The following is a 17,126-nucleotide window of genomic DNA, read 5'->3' as shown; positions in this document are numbered from 1 at the left end:
TATCCAGAGCATGTACGAAATTGCCTTACAGAAAGAATTCACCCATAGGCTGCTCTTGCCTTGTTTGCGTAATCCTTGAACTGAGGTCCTGGGAGCATCCGCACTGCTTCTGTGTAGGGGCTTGGGGCAGACCCTTGGTGCAGGGAAGGGCGCTGCTGAGGAGCTGAGGGGTGTGGGCCTCGGGGACTCCGAGTCCGCGAGCCTGCTCGATCTCGGTTTGGGCTTCTCACCACCATCCGGCCACTCTTGGCCTCGGGAAAGGCCCACTGTGAGCAGACAGGCCAGGCCTTGCGCTCCTCCCACCAGCAGAGTTTACCGTGCTTTCATATATAAGACCCTGTCGCACAGCATTGCTGGTTTGAATAACCTGCCACCCAGAGTTCCTTTGGAAAAGAAAGAAGCTGTATTCATTGTGATGTTTGAAATTACTTGGGTTCACCAGTCCAGTTAACTGTAAAAAAAATGGGATTCTATTTGTGTGTGTTGAAATGTATGTGTGCTACTGGGGATTGAACCCAGGGGCATTAAATCTCTGAGCTATACCCTCAGCCCGTTTTTATTTATTCTGAAACAGTCTCGCTGAGTTGCTGAGGCTGTCCTTAAGCCTGCGATCCTCCCGTCTCCGCCTCCCGGGTACCAGGATTACAGGTGTGCACACCACGCCCGGCTGTGGGATTCCATTTTACTGTGGTTCTTTGACTGTGGTCATTTAATCGGAGCCCCAGATTCAGGAGCTGTGTTTTCCTTTAGTGGTTTACTTCTCTATGAATCGTCACTTCAGGCTGTAAGCTCCCAGTGAGTAGAGCCGCCCGCCGGCAGTTCCTTGGCTCCCAACACACGTGTCCTCACAGCACTTAGCTTCCTTTCTTCCTTCCTTCCTTTCTTTCTTTCTTTCTTTCTTTCTTTCTTTCTTTCTTTCTTTCTTTCCTTCTTTCTTTCTTTCCTTCCTTCCTTCCTTCCTTCTTTCTTTCTTTTACGGGGGATGGAACCCAGGGCATTCTGCCTCTGAGCTACACCCCAGCCCTGTTATTTATTTATTTATTTATTGTGGTACTGGGGGTAGAACCCAGGGGCTTTCTACCTCTGGGCTACACTCCCAGACCTATTTTATACTCTGTTTGGAAACAGGGCCTCACTAAGTAGCTGAGGCTGGCTTCGAACCTGTGCGATCCTCCTGTCTCAGCCTCCCAGCGTGGGGATGACGAGCGTGCCCACACACCCGGCTTTCCTCGCCACGTTTATAGTTCTTGGATGTGTTTCTACACAGGCACTTCCTTTCTGGGTGGGGCCGTACTGGGAGTCGAGCCCACAGGCCTTCTATCTTCGAGCTACACCCCGAGCCCATTTTATTTTATTACTGTATTTGAAACGGTCTTGCTCAGTTGCCAAAGCTGGCCTCGAACCTGTGATCCTCCTGTCTCGGCCCTCTGAGTACTTGGACTGCAGGCCCACACCCCGCACCCGGCTTCCGGGCCTCTCACTGCGCGGGCCTGGTTTCTCTCGTTTCAGGCTGTGATAATGCCATCATCATCTGGAACGTGGGGACGGGGGAAGCCCTCATCAACCTGGACGACATGCATTCAGACATGATCTACAACGTGAGCTGGAGCCGGAACGGCAGCCTCATCTGCACAGCGTGCAAAGACAAGAAAGTGCGGGTGATCGACCCCAGGAAACAGGAGATCGTGGCTGTGAGTGCGCGGGGAGCCCCAGTGCTTGTGGCTCAGTCACTGTGAGCGCCAGCCTTGAAGGCAGGTGGCAGGACCGTGCTCCGTGGGCCCTCGCCCATGCGGGCGCCAGCTCTGAAGGAGAAGAGGCCTGTCGGGCTTCCTACTGTCCCCGCCACGCATCCTCAGACGTGTGCGAGACGTCGCCAGGCTTACTCAGCTTTTTTCTCTTGTCTGGCCGCCGCTTCTCAGAAGAAACACTTACCAGTTCACTCGTGTCCTTCAGAATTCGCAGGTGTGATCGGCGCAGCCAGGGCGCTGGGCTGGGGCGCGGTGCTGGCTGGAGGGTGGGCCCCCGCCCTGTCCCCAGCGCCGCGCAGAGCTTATCAGGTCCTTTCAGCTGCTGCCTTGGTTGGGCCTCCACAAAGCTCACGTCTAAGCAGAGATGGACGCTGGGTCTTTAAAGTCAGGCTGAAGTTACAGGTCCAAGAACGTGGCGCCCAAGCGCACGCTGACGCCCCTTCCTGAGGCCCCTCGGCAGCACTGTTTCCAAAGGGCCCCGGCTCGGTTGTGGCCAGTGCTTGTCAAGACTCTTCCCGCCTTGCGCGGTGCTTTCCACCCGAGCCTTCCAAGGGTGGACAGCAGCGCGCTCCGCTGCAGACGAGGTTAAGGAAGGGGCGCGCCAGCTTGGACGGCTTCTACCCCGTGGTGCTGGCGGAAGCATAGGCCTTCCTCCTGCAGCTGCGGTCCTCAGACACACTCGCGGCGGCCTCTTGCTTGTTTGCAGTGTGCCCGTCGTGCCCGGCTGGCAGCGGGGTGCTGGAGGGAGCAAGGCTGGGGCCCGCCACCAGAGCGCCCCGTGCTGCTCACCCTCCTGGGGGTCATGCCCACCTCCCACCGGGCGGGCCAGGGCTGCCTCTCCCTCTTGGAGTTGGAATGTGTGTGATGCCCCTCTCCTCTCTCCCCAGGAGAAGGAGAAGGCGCACGAGGGAGCGAGGCCCATGAGAGCCATCTTCCTGGCCGACGGCAACGTCTTCACCACTGGGTTCAGCCGCATGAGTGAGCGGCAGCTGGCGCTCTGGAATCCGGTAGGCCTCCCAGCCTTTCCCACGCCCCCTTGAGCTCCCTGCCGAGCAGAGCTGTGGACAGCGAGCAGAGCCTAGGATTCATGGTGTAGTTTCCCAGACTCCTGCTTGCTTCAGGGGGATGTGGGTGCCCATCCTCCCTGGAGATATACTGACAAATATATTTCAAAAATGCGCTCTTAGTACTCCCAAGGAATCTACAGTGACGGTACACTGTGTGTGGTACTGAGGGTGGAACCCTTGGGCTTTCTACCTCCAGGCGTCACTCTCAGACCTTTTTGTTTATATTTTTGGCAACACAGTCTCTCTGAGTTGCTGAGAGCCTCACTAAAGTAGCTGGCTTTGAACCTGCGATCCTCCTGTCTCCGCTTCCCAAGTACTAGATTACAAGTGTGTGCCACCACACCCGACTTGACTGTATTTTTTAAATAGAATGGAAGAGCCAGGGGTACACACCTGTAACCTAGTACTTGGGAGGCTGGCACAGGAGGATTGCAGGTTCAAGGCCAGACTCTGCTTACTTAGGCCTTTAGCAACTTAGTGTGACCCTGCTTCAAAATAAAATAGGGCTGAGGGTGTGGTGTGGAGGTGGAATGCCCCTGGGTTCAGTCCCTCAGAACACACTCACAGGGATGAAAAGTCCAGTGCTTTAGAGTTGGGAAATTATTTTATACTTAGTTACATTTCATAGGTTCTTATCAAATGTCTAAATCAAAATAGTCACGTTTGAGAAAGTACAACTGGCATAAGTAGAAAAGAAATTCTAAACTGTAGATGATTCTTAAAAGTACATGTAGAGCGCGGCGTGGTGGCGCACGCTTGTCATCCCCGCGCTTGGGAGGCTGAGACAGGAGGATCACAGGTTCGAAGCCAGCCTCAGCTACTTAGTGAGGCTCTCAGCAACTTAGTGAGACCCTGTTTCCAAATAAAGTATAAAATAGGTCTGGGAGTATAGCCCAGAGGTAGAAAAGTCCCTGGGTTCCACCCCAGTACCACACACACACAAAAAAAAGTATATATAATCTTTTTTTTTTTTTTTTTTTTGGTGGTACTGGGGTTCCTGGAAGCCCTTCTACCTCCGGGCTACACTCCCAGACCTATTTTATACTTTATGTTTGGAAACAGGGTCTCTTAAGCCAGCGCGGTCCTCCTGTCTCTGCCTCCCAAGCACGGGGATTACAAGCGTGCGCCACCACGCCTGGTATTATTTATTTTTTTAATTCTCTTTTGGTCCTGGGGATTGAACCCAGGAGTATTCTACTTCTGAGCTAATCCCCAGGCCCTATTTATTTTGAAATAAGGTCTCACTAAGTTGCCAAGGCTGGCCTCAAACTTATGACCCTCCTGCCTGATCTTTCTATTTTATTTTTATTTATGTATTTTTTATTATTTATTTATTTATTTATTTATTTATTTATTTAGGGTGTGGGGATGGAACCCAGAGGCATTTGACCTCTGAGCTACAGCCCCTGCCCAATTTTTCATTCTTTATTTTGAAACAGGGTCTCACTGAGTTGCGGAAGGCCTCAGGCCTCACTAAGTAGCTGAGGCTGTCGGTGAACTGTGATCCTCCGGTCTCAGCCTCCCGAATGCTAGGATTACAAGCGTGCCCACCACGCCTGGCTTATTTATTTTATTTTTATTTTTTCTTTTTTTCTTTCTTTCTTTTTTTTTTTTTTTTTTTGGTGGTACTGGGGTTTCTGGAAGCCCTTCTACCTCTGGGCTACACTCCCAGACCTATTTTTTTTTTTTTTTACATTTTTATTTAGAAAGAGGGTCTCCTAAGCCAGTGGGCGTGGCTGGCTTCGAACCTGCGCCATCCTCCTGTCTCTGCCTCCCAAGCGCGGGGATTACAAGCGTGCGCCACCACGCCCGGCCTTATTTATTTTATAATAAGGAAAAAAAATATTCACAAAGGATAAGAGTTCCCCTTTGTGTCATGGTTCACGCTCATGTGTGGTGATTATGTCGTCTGATAAACATCATTCAGTGAGTTTGGTCCCTGTTGTTATTTACATGTGACACTTCTGTGCAGTGTTTAAACTGGACTGTTCTAGGAAACTGGCTCACTTAATTAAATTAAGAAAATATAATAAAGTTACAAAAATTTGTCTTTTAAAAGTGTATATACAGCCGGGCGTGGTGGGCACGCTTGTAATCCCCGCGCTTGGGAGGTGAAGACAGGAGGATCGCGTGGGTTCGAAGCCAGTCGTACTGGCTTAAGAGACCCTCTTTCCAAATAAAAATATGAAATAGGTCTGGGAGTGTAGCCCGGAGGTAGAAGGGCTTCCAGGAACCCCAGTACCACCAAAATAAATAAATAAATAAATAAATAAATATAAATAAATAAATAAAATGTATATACAGCCGGGCGTGGTGGGCATGCTTGTAATCCCTGCGCTTGGGAGGCAGAGACAGGAGGATCGTGCTGGTTCGAAGCCAGCTTTGCTGGCTTAAGAGACCATGTTTCCAAATAAAAAAATAGGTCTGGAGACTTCCGGGAAGATGGCGACCGAGAAAAGCGGGGCTTAAGAGCCCCGCTAACAACAAATCTCCATTACCACAAAATCAGCACCTTTCATAGCCAGAAAACACCATCACCAGTGAAACAAAAAATCACCAGGCTCCAGAGAGAAAGCGGACTGAGAACAGAGCCACAGAGGAGATACACCGGCCTCGCGCCCGAGGCCGCGATAGACGCGGCAGCAGCGCCATACTGCCAGAGGCACCGGCGAATACACGGGACGGCTACAGCAAGCCGAGGTGAGCCACTGCGGAATAGCTAGGCGGGATTTCTCCGCGCAGAGAGCATCTAAAGCTCCCAGTGGCCGAGCTCAGCACACGCTGCAGGGATTCAAAGTAGAAATCAAAACCAAGAAGAAAAACGCCAGCCCCATAGCCGAGGGTGTAGCAGCGGCGCCATATTGCCACCGGCGGCAGCAGCAGAGAATTCAGCGAGGCCAGTACAGCTACATCTGCGTACTCAAGAACAGTGAGTCAAATTGCGGGCCACAGCGGAGAAATCCCAGTACTGTACTCCCTGGGACTTGACCCAGTGGGGGAGGGGCGGTGGCAGAGATATCACAACATAGGAGAACGTGCAACCTGGCACCCCCCACAGTCTAAAGCAGCCTCTATCGACTCTCTGGGTCGGATACTCTGTGATAAAACCCAGTAAAGGAGTAGTGGGGTCCGAGATACTACTGACTCGAGATCCAGAACACCTTAAGGGAAGTCATAGTGACCCAAGGGAAGAACCCAGAGAAGGCACAAACTTCTGAAATCATGGGAAAGAGGAATAATACTGGAGCAATGAATGCCCACAACCCCACAACATCAGAACCCGATAAAACAGAAAATCAGAGATTTCTAGAAGATCAAATCAGGAAAATAACTGTAGAAATAATAGAGGTGCTTCGAAAAGAACTCAGAGAGAGCCAAAAAGAGATAAAGGACGCAATTAATGAAGTAAAGGCCTCAATTCAAAGCACAAACAACCGATTAGAACACATGGAGAACAGAATCTCGCTCTTAGAAGATGAGCAATCCAAAAATGAACGCATAGTTTCTAATCTAGAAAAAAATATCCAACAGCAGGAATCTGATATTGAAGAAATATGGGCCCATTTTAAGAGAGCTAACCTAAGAATAATTGGAATAGAGGAGGGAAAAGAAAGTGAAACCAAAGGGATCAACAATCTCTTCAAAGAAGTAATAGCAGAAAATTTTCCAAACATAGAGCAAGAGGTTGATACAAAGGTCCAGGAAACTTATAGAACTCCCTTTAGACAGGATCGGAGAAGAGGATCCCCACGCCACATAATTGTCAAAATGACCAATGTGGAAGCCAAGCAGAGAATCTTAAAGGCAACAAAAACAAAGGGCCAAGTGACATTCAGAGGCAAACCAATTAGAATCACTCCAGACTTCCCAAACCAAGTCATGAGAGCCAGAAGGGCTTGGAGTAACATATTCCAAACTCTGAAAGAAAACAACTTCCAGCCAAAAATTTCCTACCCAGCAAAACTTTCTATCAAATTAGATGGAAAAATAAGAAGCTTCCATGACAAACAGAAACTGAAGGAATTTTTGTCTTCAAAACCAGCACTAGAGAAAATACTCAAAGAGATTAACTACAAAGAAGAAATAGGTAACATACACCAGAACCAGAGAAACAGGAGTTTCCATTCAACAGACAATTAAGATTGGTTATCTGTGGAGATTCATTATTTATGTTAGTCTTTTACCTATCTCTAAATGGTATTGTTTGCCTTTATTGTTGTTAATTTTTAGGATTTCTAGTTGGAATATTAATATACCTTCAGATATAGCAATTGGAAATATTTTATCCCATTCTATTAGTAACTGTTAACTCTGTTTACATTGTCTTTGGATATACAATTTTTATTTTTTTATTTTTTAGGGAGTCTGTATACTCCTCTGTTGCCTGTGCCATTGAAATCATAACCAAGAAATCACTGCCAATTTCAATGTTGTGAGGTTTTATGACTCAGATTTTCTCCTAAAAGTTTATAGTCTTAAGATTTATATTTAGGTCTATTATCTATTTTGAGTTAATATTTGTATATGGGATTAGGTAAGGGTCCAATTTTATTCTTTTCCATGTAATTATTATTTTTTAACAATATTTAGTTAAAAGATTATCATTTCCACCACCAAATGTTCGTGGAAACCTTGTCAAAAATAACTTGACAATATAGGGAAGAATTTAGCTCTAGGCTTTTATTTAACTCCAATGGTTTATATATCTGCCTTTAGAATAGTACTACACTGTTTCAATTATTGTAGCTTTATATGGTTTGAAAACAGAAAATATATATCTTCTAGCTTTGTTCTTTTTCAAGATCGTTTTGGGTACCTAGACTCCATATTCCATATTAGGATAGATTTTTTTCTGAAAAATAAATATATAAATATATGATAGCTTCACCTAAAAAATAGAAAAAAATATTCTCTGGTAAGATAGAAAGCAAAAAGAAATATTGAAATGTTATCTTTAAGTCATCAAAAGCTTGGTATCAGACAAATGAAACTGTTATGTGAGATTATCATTTTTAATTTTAGATAAATTGCCATAATACTAGATGTCAACTACTAAGCCAAGCATGGGAGGGAGGGATAGGGAGAGAATGGGGTGGGGATTGGGTGGGGGCTGACTGGGAAAAGTGTGCATGTATGTCTACAAAAGTATGTATCCTACTATGATGTATGAATACAGTGCACCAATAAAAATAAAAAATAAAAAAAAAAATAGGTCTGGGAGTGTACTCTGAAGATTGTAGGCCCCTGGGTTCTATCCCAGGTACCACCAAAAGAAAAAAAAAGCTGTATATACAGCTGGGGCAGCGGTGGAGCGCTTGCTTAACATGCACAAAGCCCTGGGTTCCATCCCCACCACTGCAAAAAAATAAAAATGTAGACACAGCCAGGTGTGGCAGGACACGTCTGTAATCATAGTCTATGGGAGGCTGCGACAGGAGGACCTTGGGTTGGAGGTCAGTCTCAACAGCTTAGCCAGGCTCTCAGCAACCAAGTGGGACCCTGTTACTACTACTATTACTACTACTACTACTACTACTAATAATAATAATAATATGATGATGATATTTGTACATTCGTATACCATGTGTGTATTTTATTTTCAGAAAAATATGCAGGAGCCAATTGCTCTTCATGAAATGGACACCAGCAATGGGGTCCTGCTGCCCTTCTACGACCCCGACACCAGTATCATTTACTTATGTGGGAAGGTAAGCAGCGCGCCTCTGATTTTGGATAAAAAACTGAGTCCCGTAAGAGGGGGAGCTTATCCTCCAGAGGTTCCGAAGATGCCCAACGTCTCGTGCCGTTTGAGTTGTGTAATCTATCGTGTGCGTGTGCGCAGCTGAGTTAGCGCAGGCAGTTGCGGTGTGTTTTAGGTCCTACACGCAGCGCCGGTCACGCATTCCGACTGCTGGGGTCGGGCGGCGCGGGCTGAGTCCAGCGGCGTCCTCTCCGGTGCGCTCATGAGGAAGGGGAGCCCACGGGGCTCTGAGCGCGGTGGACGCCTCGCCTGCCTGGTCCTCGGGTTCCACCCCACACACAGCAGACGGGTATTTTGTTCCCATCCAGTAATGCGACGCGACTGGTGATTTTAGGTCTCTCTGTATTGTTACCAGGGATGTGTAATCAGTGCGTCGCCTCTGACGCTGGAAACCATCAGATAACCCAGGTCAGCGTGTGTGTCCTGAGTGCCGCGTGCCCGGCGCTCGTGACGAGCAGCGTGCCGTGTGGCGCGGGCTGCGAGGGCCTGGGGCGCTGGGCCTGGGGCAGGCGCCGGCTGGGCGGAGGCTGCAGAAGGAGGCCTCCCTCCTCGCCCGCCCGCCTCGGCCTGGCCACGCCTGCTGGCTTCGCCGTTACTGTTGTTCACTTGCGTAGTTGATAATGTAGGTTGGATTCTCCTTAGAACTTCACGTAGTGGAAATAAATAATAAAGAGGAGCTCCTGGCGCAGCCCCTGGAGGGCGCGTGTTCTTTCCCATCGTTGCCGAGGTGGGATGCCGAGCCGCTTTGCGTTTTCTAGGTCAGTTAGTTAGCATCCGAGATCTTGTCTGTTTCCTTCACAGTTGCAAGCGCATGGGCCTTACATTGCTGGCGTAGACCGAGTCAGAATAAACGAAATGAGCAGCCGCCAGATAGTATTAAGAGGAGCCGGGAAACATTTTGAATGTGCAGGAAATGAGCAGTATGTGCTCCTTTAGATCTTAAAATCATAGACATTAAGAGAATGAGGGGCCTTGTTTGGGCAGGACGCTGCTGCTGTGTGCGTGGGTGTGTGGGGCGCTGTGTCCTCTCCTGGGCGAGGTTGCCTTTAGTGTTTGGGTTATGTAACTATTAATTACTTATGTTTAGATTAACATTGCTTGGGCGTTCGATCTCCCAAAAAAATGACCATTCTGAGCTATATAATCACAGGACTTTTAAAATTTATTTTTTGTGTGTGTGTGAGTCTGGGGATAGAACCCAGGGGCATTCTACCTCCAAGCTACACCCCTTGCCCTATTTTTTATTCTTTATTTTGAAACAGGGTCTCACTTAGGTGCACAAAGGGCCTCACTAAGTAGCTGAGGCTGGCTGCAAACCATGATCCTCCTGTCTCGGCCTCCCAAATGCTGGGATTACAAGCGTGCGCCACCACGCCCGACTCTATAATCATAGAATTTTATACCTTGCAATGAGATAGTACTACTTTCTGAAGTTACAGGGCACTCAAGGAAACTGTGTGTGTGTGTGTGTGTGTGTGTGTGTGTGTGTGTGTGTGTGTGTGTGTTACTGGGAGTGTTACTGGGAGTGTTACTGGGAGTGGAACCCAGGGACTTTTCTACCTCCAGGCTATACTCCCAGACCTATTTTATACTTTATTAGGAAACAGGGTCTCACTAAGTTGCTGAGAGCCTCACTCAGTAGCTGAGGCTGGCCTCGAACCTGTGTGATCCTCTTGTCTCAGCCTCCCAAGCGCTGGGATGACAAGCGTGCGCCACCACGCCCAGGAAACTGATGTTTCTTAATTAGAAAAACCTCATTTGTCGCCACTCTCTGGTGGTCTGGTGCAGCATGGCTGGGCGGGGAGCGGACCCTTGTGATACTACGAGCGCTCACTTGCTGGGCGGAGTTTGCAGCTGAGCGTTTGGCTGAGGTGTGGACTTTTTGCTCTGACTCTGACCTCACTTCTCGGCTCGGGAGTAAAGAGAGCCCTTGGAAGGAGGTTGAGACCGGCCCTTCAGAGGGCATGCCAAAGAGGCTATTCTTCAAGGAAAAGAAACGTGTGATATTTTCGGCAGGCCTCTTTTGAGGATGGAAAGGTCAGCCTGGGCAGCCGGGCTCCCGAGAGTCCTCGAGTCCGACAGGAGGGACACCCACGTGAACCGGAAGTCTCGGCGAACATTAAACACGCCTGTCTCTGATTCCTTGTAGGGTGACAGCAGTATCCGCTACTTCGAGATCACGGACGAATCTCCATACGTCCATTACCTCAACACGTTCAGCAGCAAGGAGCCGCAGAGGGGGATGGGCTACATGCCCAAGAGGGGGCTGGACGTCAACAAGTGCGAGATCGCCAGGTAGGCGCGGCGGGGCCCACCCGTGGCCTTCCCCACGGCGGGCGGGCTTCTGTGCGTCCTCCTCCTTCCCCGCGTGTGGTGTGGAACCAGTTGCTGTCCTGTTTCCTGCCACGCTGGAAGCCTAGCGGTCAGCAGCTAAGCTGACGTGTGCACACGCCTGGGGCGGTGCGCTTCCTCGGTGGGCGAGCGCTGGGGGCCGGCCCCGGGTGGGAAAGCTGGGTGCTGCCCTGGGCTGCGGCTCCGCCGGTCCTCGAGAAGCCGAAGGTCCTTCAGCGCGGGGGCTTAGCTGGACGTAGGGGTTCGACAGTCTTCCACAATGCTTGCTGCTTTCCCCTGCTGACGAATTTAAGTTCTTCCCTGCAAAGCTGGCGGCTCGCCAGGGGCAGGCTTGGTCCCACCCCGGGCAGCAGGAGGTGCTCATTGAGACTCAGGCCCGCACTGCCCAGGCTAGATCGCACCGCTGCTGGGGACGGCGTCTAGCGGACGTGAAGAGGCTCACAGCTCAGCCCCAGCACCCCAAAACCAGCACGAGAGAGCAGTGTCTGCTGCTCTGCTCCCAGGATGAGAATTGAGACGCAGAGCCCGGCGCGGTGACTGAGCCAAGAGGGGCACAGGGCTGAGAGGTAGAATGCCCCGTGGTCCATGCCCAGTACTACCAAAAAAAATTGATACCTAAATCTTTAAAAATCATAGGAAAAGAATTTTTATAAACCCCTTTTGATATTAACCGTCATTTCTAATAGCTGGAGTGATGGAAGAACACGGCCACAGAGCATTTTAAATCGTGGTTGGTCCAGCCTCATCAGAATATGGTCACAGTAGATTGAACTTAGAGTGGTATCCAGTATTTAAGAACATTTATCTGACTGTCATCCGTTGAAAAGCTCGTGAGCGCAGCTGTTCGGGGCGCCTCCTGTTTCTCATTCACTACCTACTGGGCGCCGTGCTCAACACCCGGGTTGACCCTTGTGCTCCTAACAACCCGCGTGGCAGCGTTGTTTATCCCCTTTGTGGGTGAGAGACTGAGGCTGAGCGCGCTGCGCCCCCAGAAATCAGGCCCGGCCCCGCCTTCACCACAGTGCTGCCCGCAGGGGTTTGTTAAGTCTTTGAAAATTAAGTCTTTGAAAGCGGGTTTGCTTTGTCTGTGGCCCTTTTCTGCTGAAAGAGTAAACGGCTGGGCTTGCCGTCAGGATCTCAAAGGATGGCGGTGGATTCACAAATGCTCTGCCGCCCTGGCACGCGGGCTCTGGCTGCCGCAGTGCTGACACCTGCTGGGCCCTCCCGCACCCGGCGCTCCGGGGCGTCCTCGCGCGGGTACCTTTCCTGCCAAGACCTGCAGAAGGAACCTTGCTGAGCCCCATCCTGGCTGGGAGAAAACTATTGGCTTCCTCAGCGCTTTCAAGACAAATGTTTCTGGTTTTGTTTGTTGTAAGATGTGAGGAAAGTCCTGTGCCCTTTTGCCCAGGTAGAAGCTCTTGCGTCTCCACGGGTGCCAAGCCGCTTCACTTTCCCACTCTTCCCACATCTTGGACGACTTCACATTTTACTTGATGTGGTTTGTTTGAATGGGAAAATCGTTCTTCCTAGGATTGTTTTACTTTTCATTTGGTTTTATTTTTATTTAATTTATTTATTTTTGTGGTACTGGGGCTGGAACCCAGGAGCATTCGACCTCCGAGCTACACCCCCTGCCCTATTTTTTATTCTTTATTTTGAAGCCAGGTCTCACTGAGTTGCAGAGGGCCTCACTAAGTAGCTGAGGCTGTCCGCAAACTGCCATCCTCCTGTCTCAGCCTCCCAAATGCTGGGATTACAAGCGTGCGCCACCAGGCCCAGCTCTGTTTTCCATTTTAAAATCCTATTTATATTTAATAAATGTTCGGCCACTTCAAGCTGGAAGCAGTTCTGGCACTCTCGGGGCGTAGGCACCAACGAGTGGGCGTCCACTTCTGTGTGGGAGCGCGCAGACTTCTCCCGAGTGAGCCGCTGTCGGCGTGGCACTCTCCACTGCAGACCGCCGCTTGGGGCTCTCTTCTCCAGCCTGCGTTGTCTGGCAGAGACACCTGGGGCCCTGGTATTTTCTCCTGGTTCCTGTCACCAGGATGGCTCAAGAGGTGCCTGATCCAGATGGCGGGGAGGCAGGGCGCTGTTGATGCTGCTGTCCAGACACACCTTCACCTTGTGCGCCTGTCTTCCGTCCCGTGCAGGTTCTTTAAGCTCCATGAGAGGAAGTGTGAGCCGATCATCATGACTGTCCCCAGGAAGGTGAGTGTCCCGCTCCCGCACCTGTGTGTCCAACTCGAGGCTTCCTCCTCACGGACGCGCCCCCCAAATGCCTCTTGCAGTCTGACCTCTTCCAAGACGACCTGTACCCTGACACCGCCGGGCCGGACGCCGCTCTGGAGGCGGAAGAGTGGTTTGAAGGGAAGGACGCCGACCCGATCCTCATCTCCTTGAAGCACGGCTATGTCCCAGGCAAGAACAGGGACCTCAAGGTGGTCCGGAAGAACATTCTAGACAGCAAGCCCGCTGCAAGCAAGAAGTGCGACCCCAGCGTCCCCAGGACAGCCACAGGCGGGGCCGGCGGGGTGAGCAGCCCCGGTGGAGGGCGGCGGGAGGTCCAGAGCGCCGTTGAGGCCGCCCCAACTGTGGCCATGTTGACTGCAAAATGAGAAAGCCCTTGGGCCCTCGGCTGGAGAGGGTTATGGTCACACGGCTCCCAACCTCAGCCTCGGGGATGCCTGGGGCAGGTGTTGGGCTTAGGACCTCTGCGGGGTTTTCTTGACTGATTCACCCCAGATCCATCTGCTTCGGGAGTGTGGGGTCACGGGACCCAGTAAGAGGAGGCCTCTGGAGAGAGTGTGCTGGTGCTTTGAGTGGCCTGGCCGTGTGTGTGTGTGTGTGTGTGTGTGTGTGTGTGTGTGTGTGTGTGTGTGTAGCTAGCAACGGGCCACCTTGGCAGAGCCCCGGGGGCCATTCTGCCGCTGCCGGAGCACTGCCATCCCCACCTCTGCTGCAGGGAGCCAGGGCCTGGGAGGAGAGGGGCAGTGTGTGGCAGTGTGTGGGCTGTGGAATGGAGTCCCAGGCCAGACGGGAAAGAGGGAATTGTCGCTGAGCAGGTAAGGGGAACGAAGAGGCAGGGTGCCTTGGAGGACCAGCACGCCCAAGCGTGTGCCCCATCGGCAGAAGGAAAGGTCCTTTGTGGAAAGCGAGGGCTTTCCCTCAGAGACCTTCCAGAGGGCCAGGAGCTAGAGACCTCGCCCTGGAGGGATGGGGTGCGGAGTGCCTGGAGGACCCCCTCGCCCTCCTGTGTGCCGGCCGTGTCCTCGGCAGGCCCGGGGCCTATGGCTCCTCTGTACAGTTTGGCGTCTGTATGGCCTGCCATTTGCAAAGTCTGAAATGACATCTTAAGTGCTAAGTGAATTGTGCTGGCTTATCTAATGCTTTCTAAGCACTGCCTCCTTTTGTTTGACTTTTGTTTTTAGCAAAATGAAGCCAAGTTGGATGAAATTTTGAAAGAGATCAAATCTATAAAAGACACGATCTGCAGTCAAGACGAGCGCATCTCCAAGCTAGAACAGCAGGTGGCTAAGATGGCAGCCTGAAGGTCCCGCCCACCGGCCAGGGACCCGGGAGGAGGGCGGAGGGCGAGAGCGGCAGCCCAGATGGCGCAGGTTTGCCCGCAGGACGTGGGCCACGTTCCAGTCGGGACTCAATTCGTCTCCCACATTTGCAAAAAAGAAAAGAAAACAGAAAAAGCTGAGCTTTTTATCAGAAAGCCTTTTGGAGTCCTAAGTGTTATGTGACTTGTTGAACTCTTGAAGACAAGAGTGCTACTTTTAAAATCCCAGATATTCTGAATTTTAGAAAACAAACCAATTCTGATTCAGTGTCATGCCCAAGTATCTTTTTTTTTTATCGAATAGGGACCAATGCCACATTGCTTTTTATATTTCTTTCTTTTTTAATGTTGCCAAAACCCAAAGTAGCTTTTTTCCTTTGTATTTTGCTACTTTGCAGTATTTGTGTGTGGTTTTTTTTCCCCTTAATTTGAAAGGGACAGCACTGTGTATGTTTATAAACTAAATGAAGATATTATTTTGTATAAACATTCATCGAAGAACAATCAGAGCAGCGGCCCGGGTGCTGGCTCGCGGCACAGCCTGGTCGCGGTCGTGCACGCGGGGCGCGCGGCCCCGTGCCACTGAGCCTCCTGACGGAGGCGCCCGCTCGGATCGCGTCCTTTCTCTCCTCTCTCTCTTCTAGAAGTTGGGTGGTGGTGCCAGAATGGAATCTTGCTTCTTGGTCCTGTGCTTCAGACGATTATACTCCAACCCAAACTAGCACGCGCTTCTGCGGTCCTGTTACACGCGCAGTGTCACCATCGTCACTTAAATGCCGTGGTCCAGGCTGCGGCCAGCCCCCGACGGGGCCTGGGGCAGGAGGACGCTGCCGTGAGGGGCCGAGAGCAGAACCTGGAGGGGAGTCTGCTCGCGGGGGCTCGCTGTCCGAGCCCTCCGTCCTGTGCTGTCCGTACACCCACAGAGCTGCCCTTCCCGCCTCTGCTCGGCTCGGTCCCTCCCAGGTCCCCGGCCAGCTCTGCCCCGCTTTCCATCACACCTGCAAGGTGAGCTCAGACAGTGCTGCCGGCCGCGGCCGCAAGGCTGAGGGGAGTGTCTAGAAGGAAGCGGGGATGGGACAGCGCGGGGGTGGGGGGCCCCTGCTCCCCTGCAGCTTACCTGGCCAGAGCGGGCCAGAGGCCCTGCTGGCCACCTGTCCGTGCTTAGGTTGGCTGGGCCGCGTTCCTCTTGCATTTCTCACAGTGCGTGTTCGCAGAGCCAGACCTGAAGAGCCCGCTCTGACGTGGGAGCCCGGGGGGCCACGCGGGCTCGTGCTGTGGGGAGCCGGCTGCGGGCTGGGGGTGTGGGGCAGGGAGCGGGAAGGAGGCGGGTTGTGGCCGCAGCCCGCGGGAACGCACCACCTCGCAGGGCTGCCAAGGAGGAAGGGCACACGCTCTTTACCAACCAGGTTGGGGTTGCTGTCCCCGCAATTTCAGGGCAACTGAATGTTTGGTTTGGTTTTGTGTGGGGTGTATGTGTGTGTTTTTAATATTGCTGTGGATAATGAGATGTAAAGAAAATAATTACAGCGGCTTACAGTCAAGCCTACATTGTTTCTTTTTATCAATGTAATCTGCTGAGAACCTTTGTAAGACTCAGAAATGTTTGAAGGTTCTGATGTCAAATTAAACAGAATTGCATGGTCTGCAGGATACCACCCGGAACCTGGACCAGAGGAGAGGGAGGCCAAGGAGGAGTACTGGGACTTAGTGGGTAGCTTCTGAGTATGTAATGAGCGGATGCCCGGCAGGCTGGAGTAGGTGCCTGACGCTTGTAGACTATTTTTCCTGTTTTGTCATCTTCTTCTTTTCAAAGCCATGCCATCTGGAGGAGAACAGTGGATCGCTCCTAGATCCGCTCTTATAGAGCGGCCATTGTGTTCTGTCAAAACACTGCTTCCATTTTCAAAGATAAAAGTCATTGGTTACAAATTGGTGTCCCGTGTCTCTTTCGCACCTCAGCCGTCGTCTGTCTCAGAGGCAGCCTACCTACCCCTCAGTGCCCGACACAGCTTCTCTGAGCTCCGAACCAGCCAGGTGGCCGTCCTCTCTGAGCGCGGGCTGGGGCGTGGGGCGGCGGCTGAGCCGGGAGATGCGGTGGGGTCTCTCAGAAGGCAAGCTTGCCGGGTGTGGCTGCACACGCTCGTCATCCCAGCATTTGTGAGGCTGAGACAGGAGGACCATGGTTCGTGGACAGCCTCAGCTACTTAGGCCCTTTGCAACTTAGCGAAACCCTGTTTCAAAATAAGCAATAAAAAAAATAGGGCTGGGGGTGTTCTTCGAGGTCAAATGCCCCTGGGTTCCACCCCCAGACCCACAAAACAGAAAGAGAAGGTAAGTGCGCCCTCAGAGCCCTCCAGCCCCGTGTCCCTGGCCAGCGCCCCTCCTTGCGTGTTTTTCTTACCTTGGAGGAATACTGCCTATGTCCGCCACGAAGCCGCCACGGCCACCACAAGCCGCGGGCTGGAGAGCGCGTGTCCTCAGAAGCTTCTCCTGGCTCGGCTGTGGCTTGTGTCCCAGCAGCAGGTTCTTGGGGGCAGCTGGATTGCACAACCCTCTGCCTTCCCTGTGTACATGCTGCCATTGTCTCCTGGCATTTCAGGGTTTCTAGCAAAGGATTTCCCACCGTTTACCTT

At 51.4% G+C, this 17,126-nt stretch overlaps 1 protein-coding gene across 1 annotated transcript in view; it reads left to right on the top strand.

Moving 5' to 3' along the window:
• The window catches only part of CORO1C (coronin 1C), a gene marked incomplete at both ends in the record, with an annotated part of 46,616 nt that extends 32,140 nt beyond the window's left edge, over window positions 1-14,476 (top strand). Inside the window, 7 exons of the mRNA XM_080717742.1 lie at window positions 1,510-1,691; window positions 2,636-2,755; window positions 8,419-8,523; window positions 10,726-10,871; window positions 13,079-13,136; window positions 13,217-13,459; window positions 14,357-14,476. Coding sequence (XP_080573868.1) covers window positions 1,510-1,691; window positions 2,636-2,755; window positions 8,419-8,523; window positions 10,726-10,871; window positions 13,079-13,136; window positions 13,217-13,459; window positions 14,357-14,476 — 974 coding nt within the window. The remainder of the gene's footprint in view (window positions 1-1,509; window positions 1,692-2,635; window positions 2,756-8,418; window positions 8,524-10,725; window positions 10,872-13,078; window positions 13,137-13,216; window positions 13,460-14,356) is intronic.
• Between the last annotated feature and the right edge of the window lie 2,650 nt (window positions 14,477-17,126).

This window comes from Muscardinus avellanarius (assembly GCF_963383645.1).
Source record: "Muscardinus avellanarius genome assembly, chromosome: 21".
In the NCBI taxonomy this organism is placed as follows: Eukaryota; Metazoa; Chordata; class Mammalia; order Rodentia; family Gliridae; genus Muscardinus; species Muscardinus avellanarius.
Note: the sequence above shows the minus strand (reverse complement) of the source record. Positions and strands in the feature narration are given on the sequence as shown.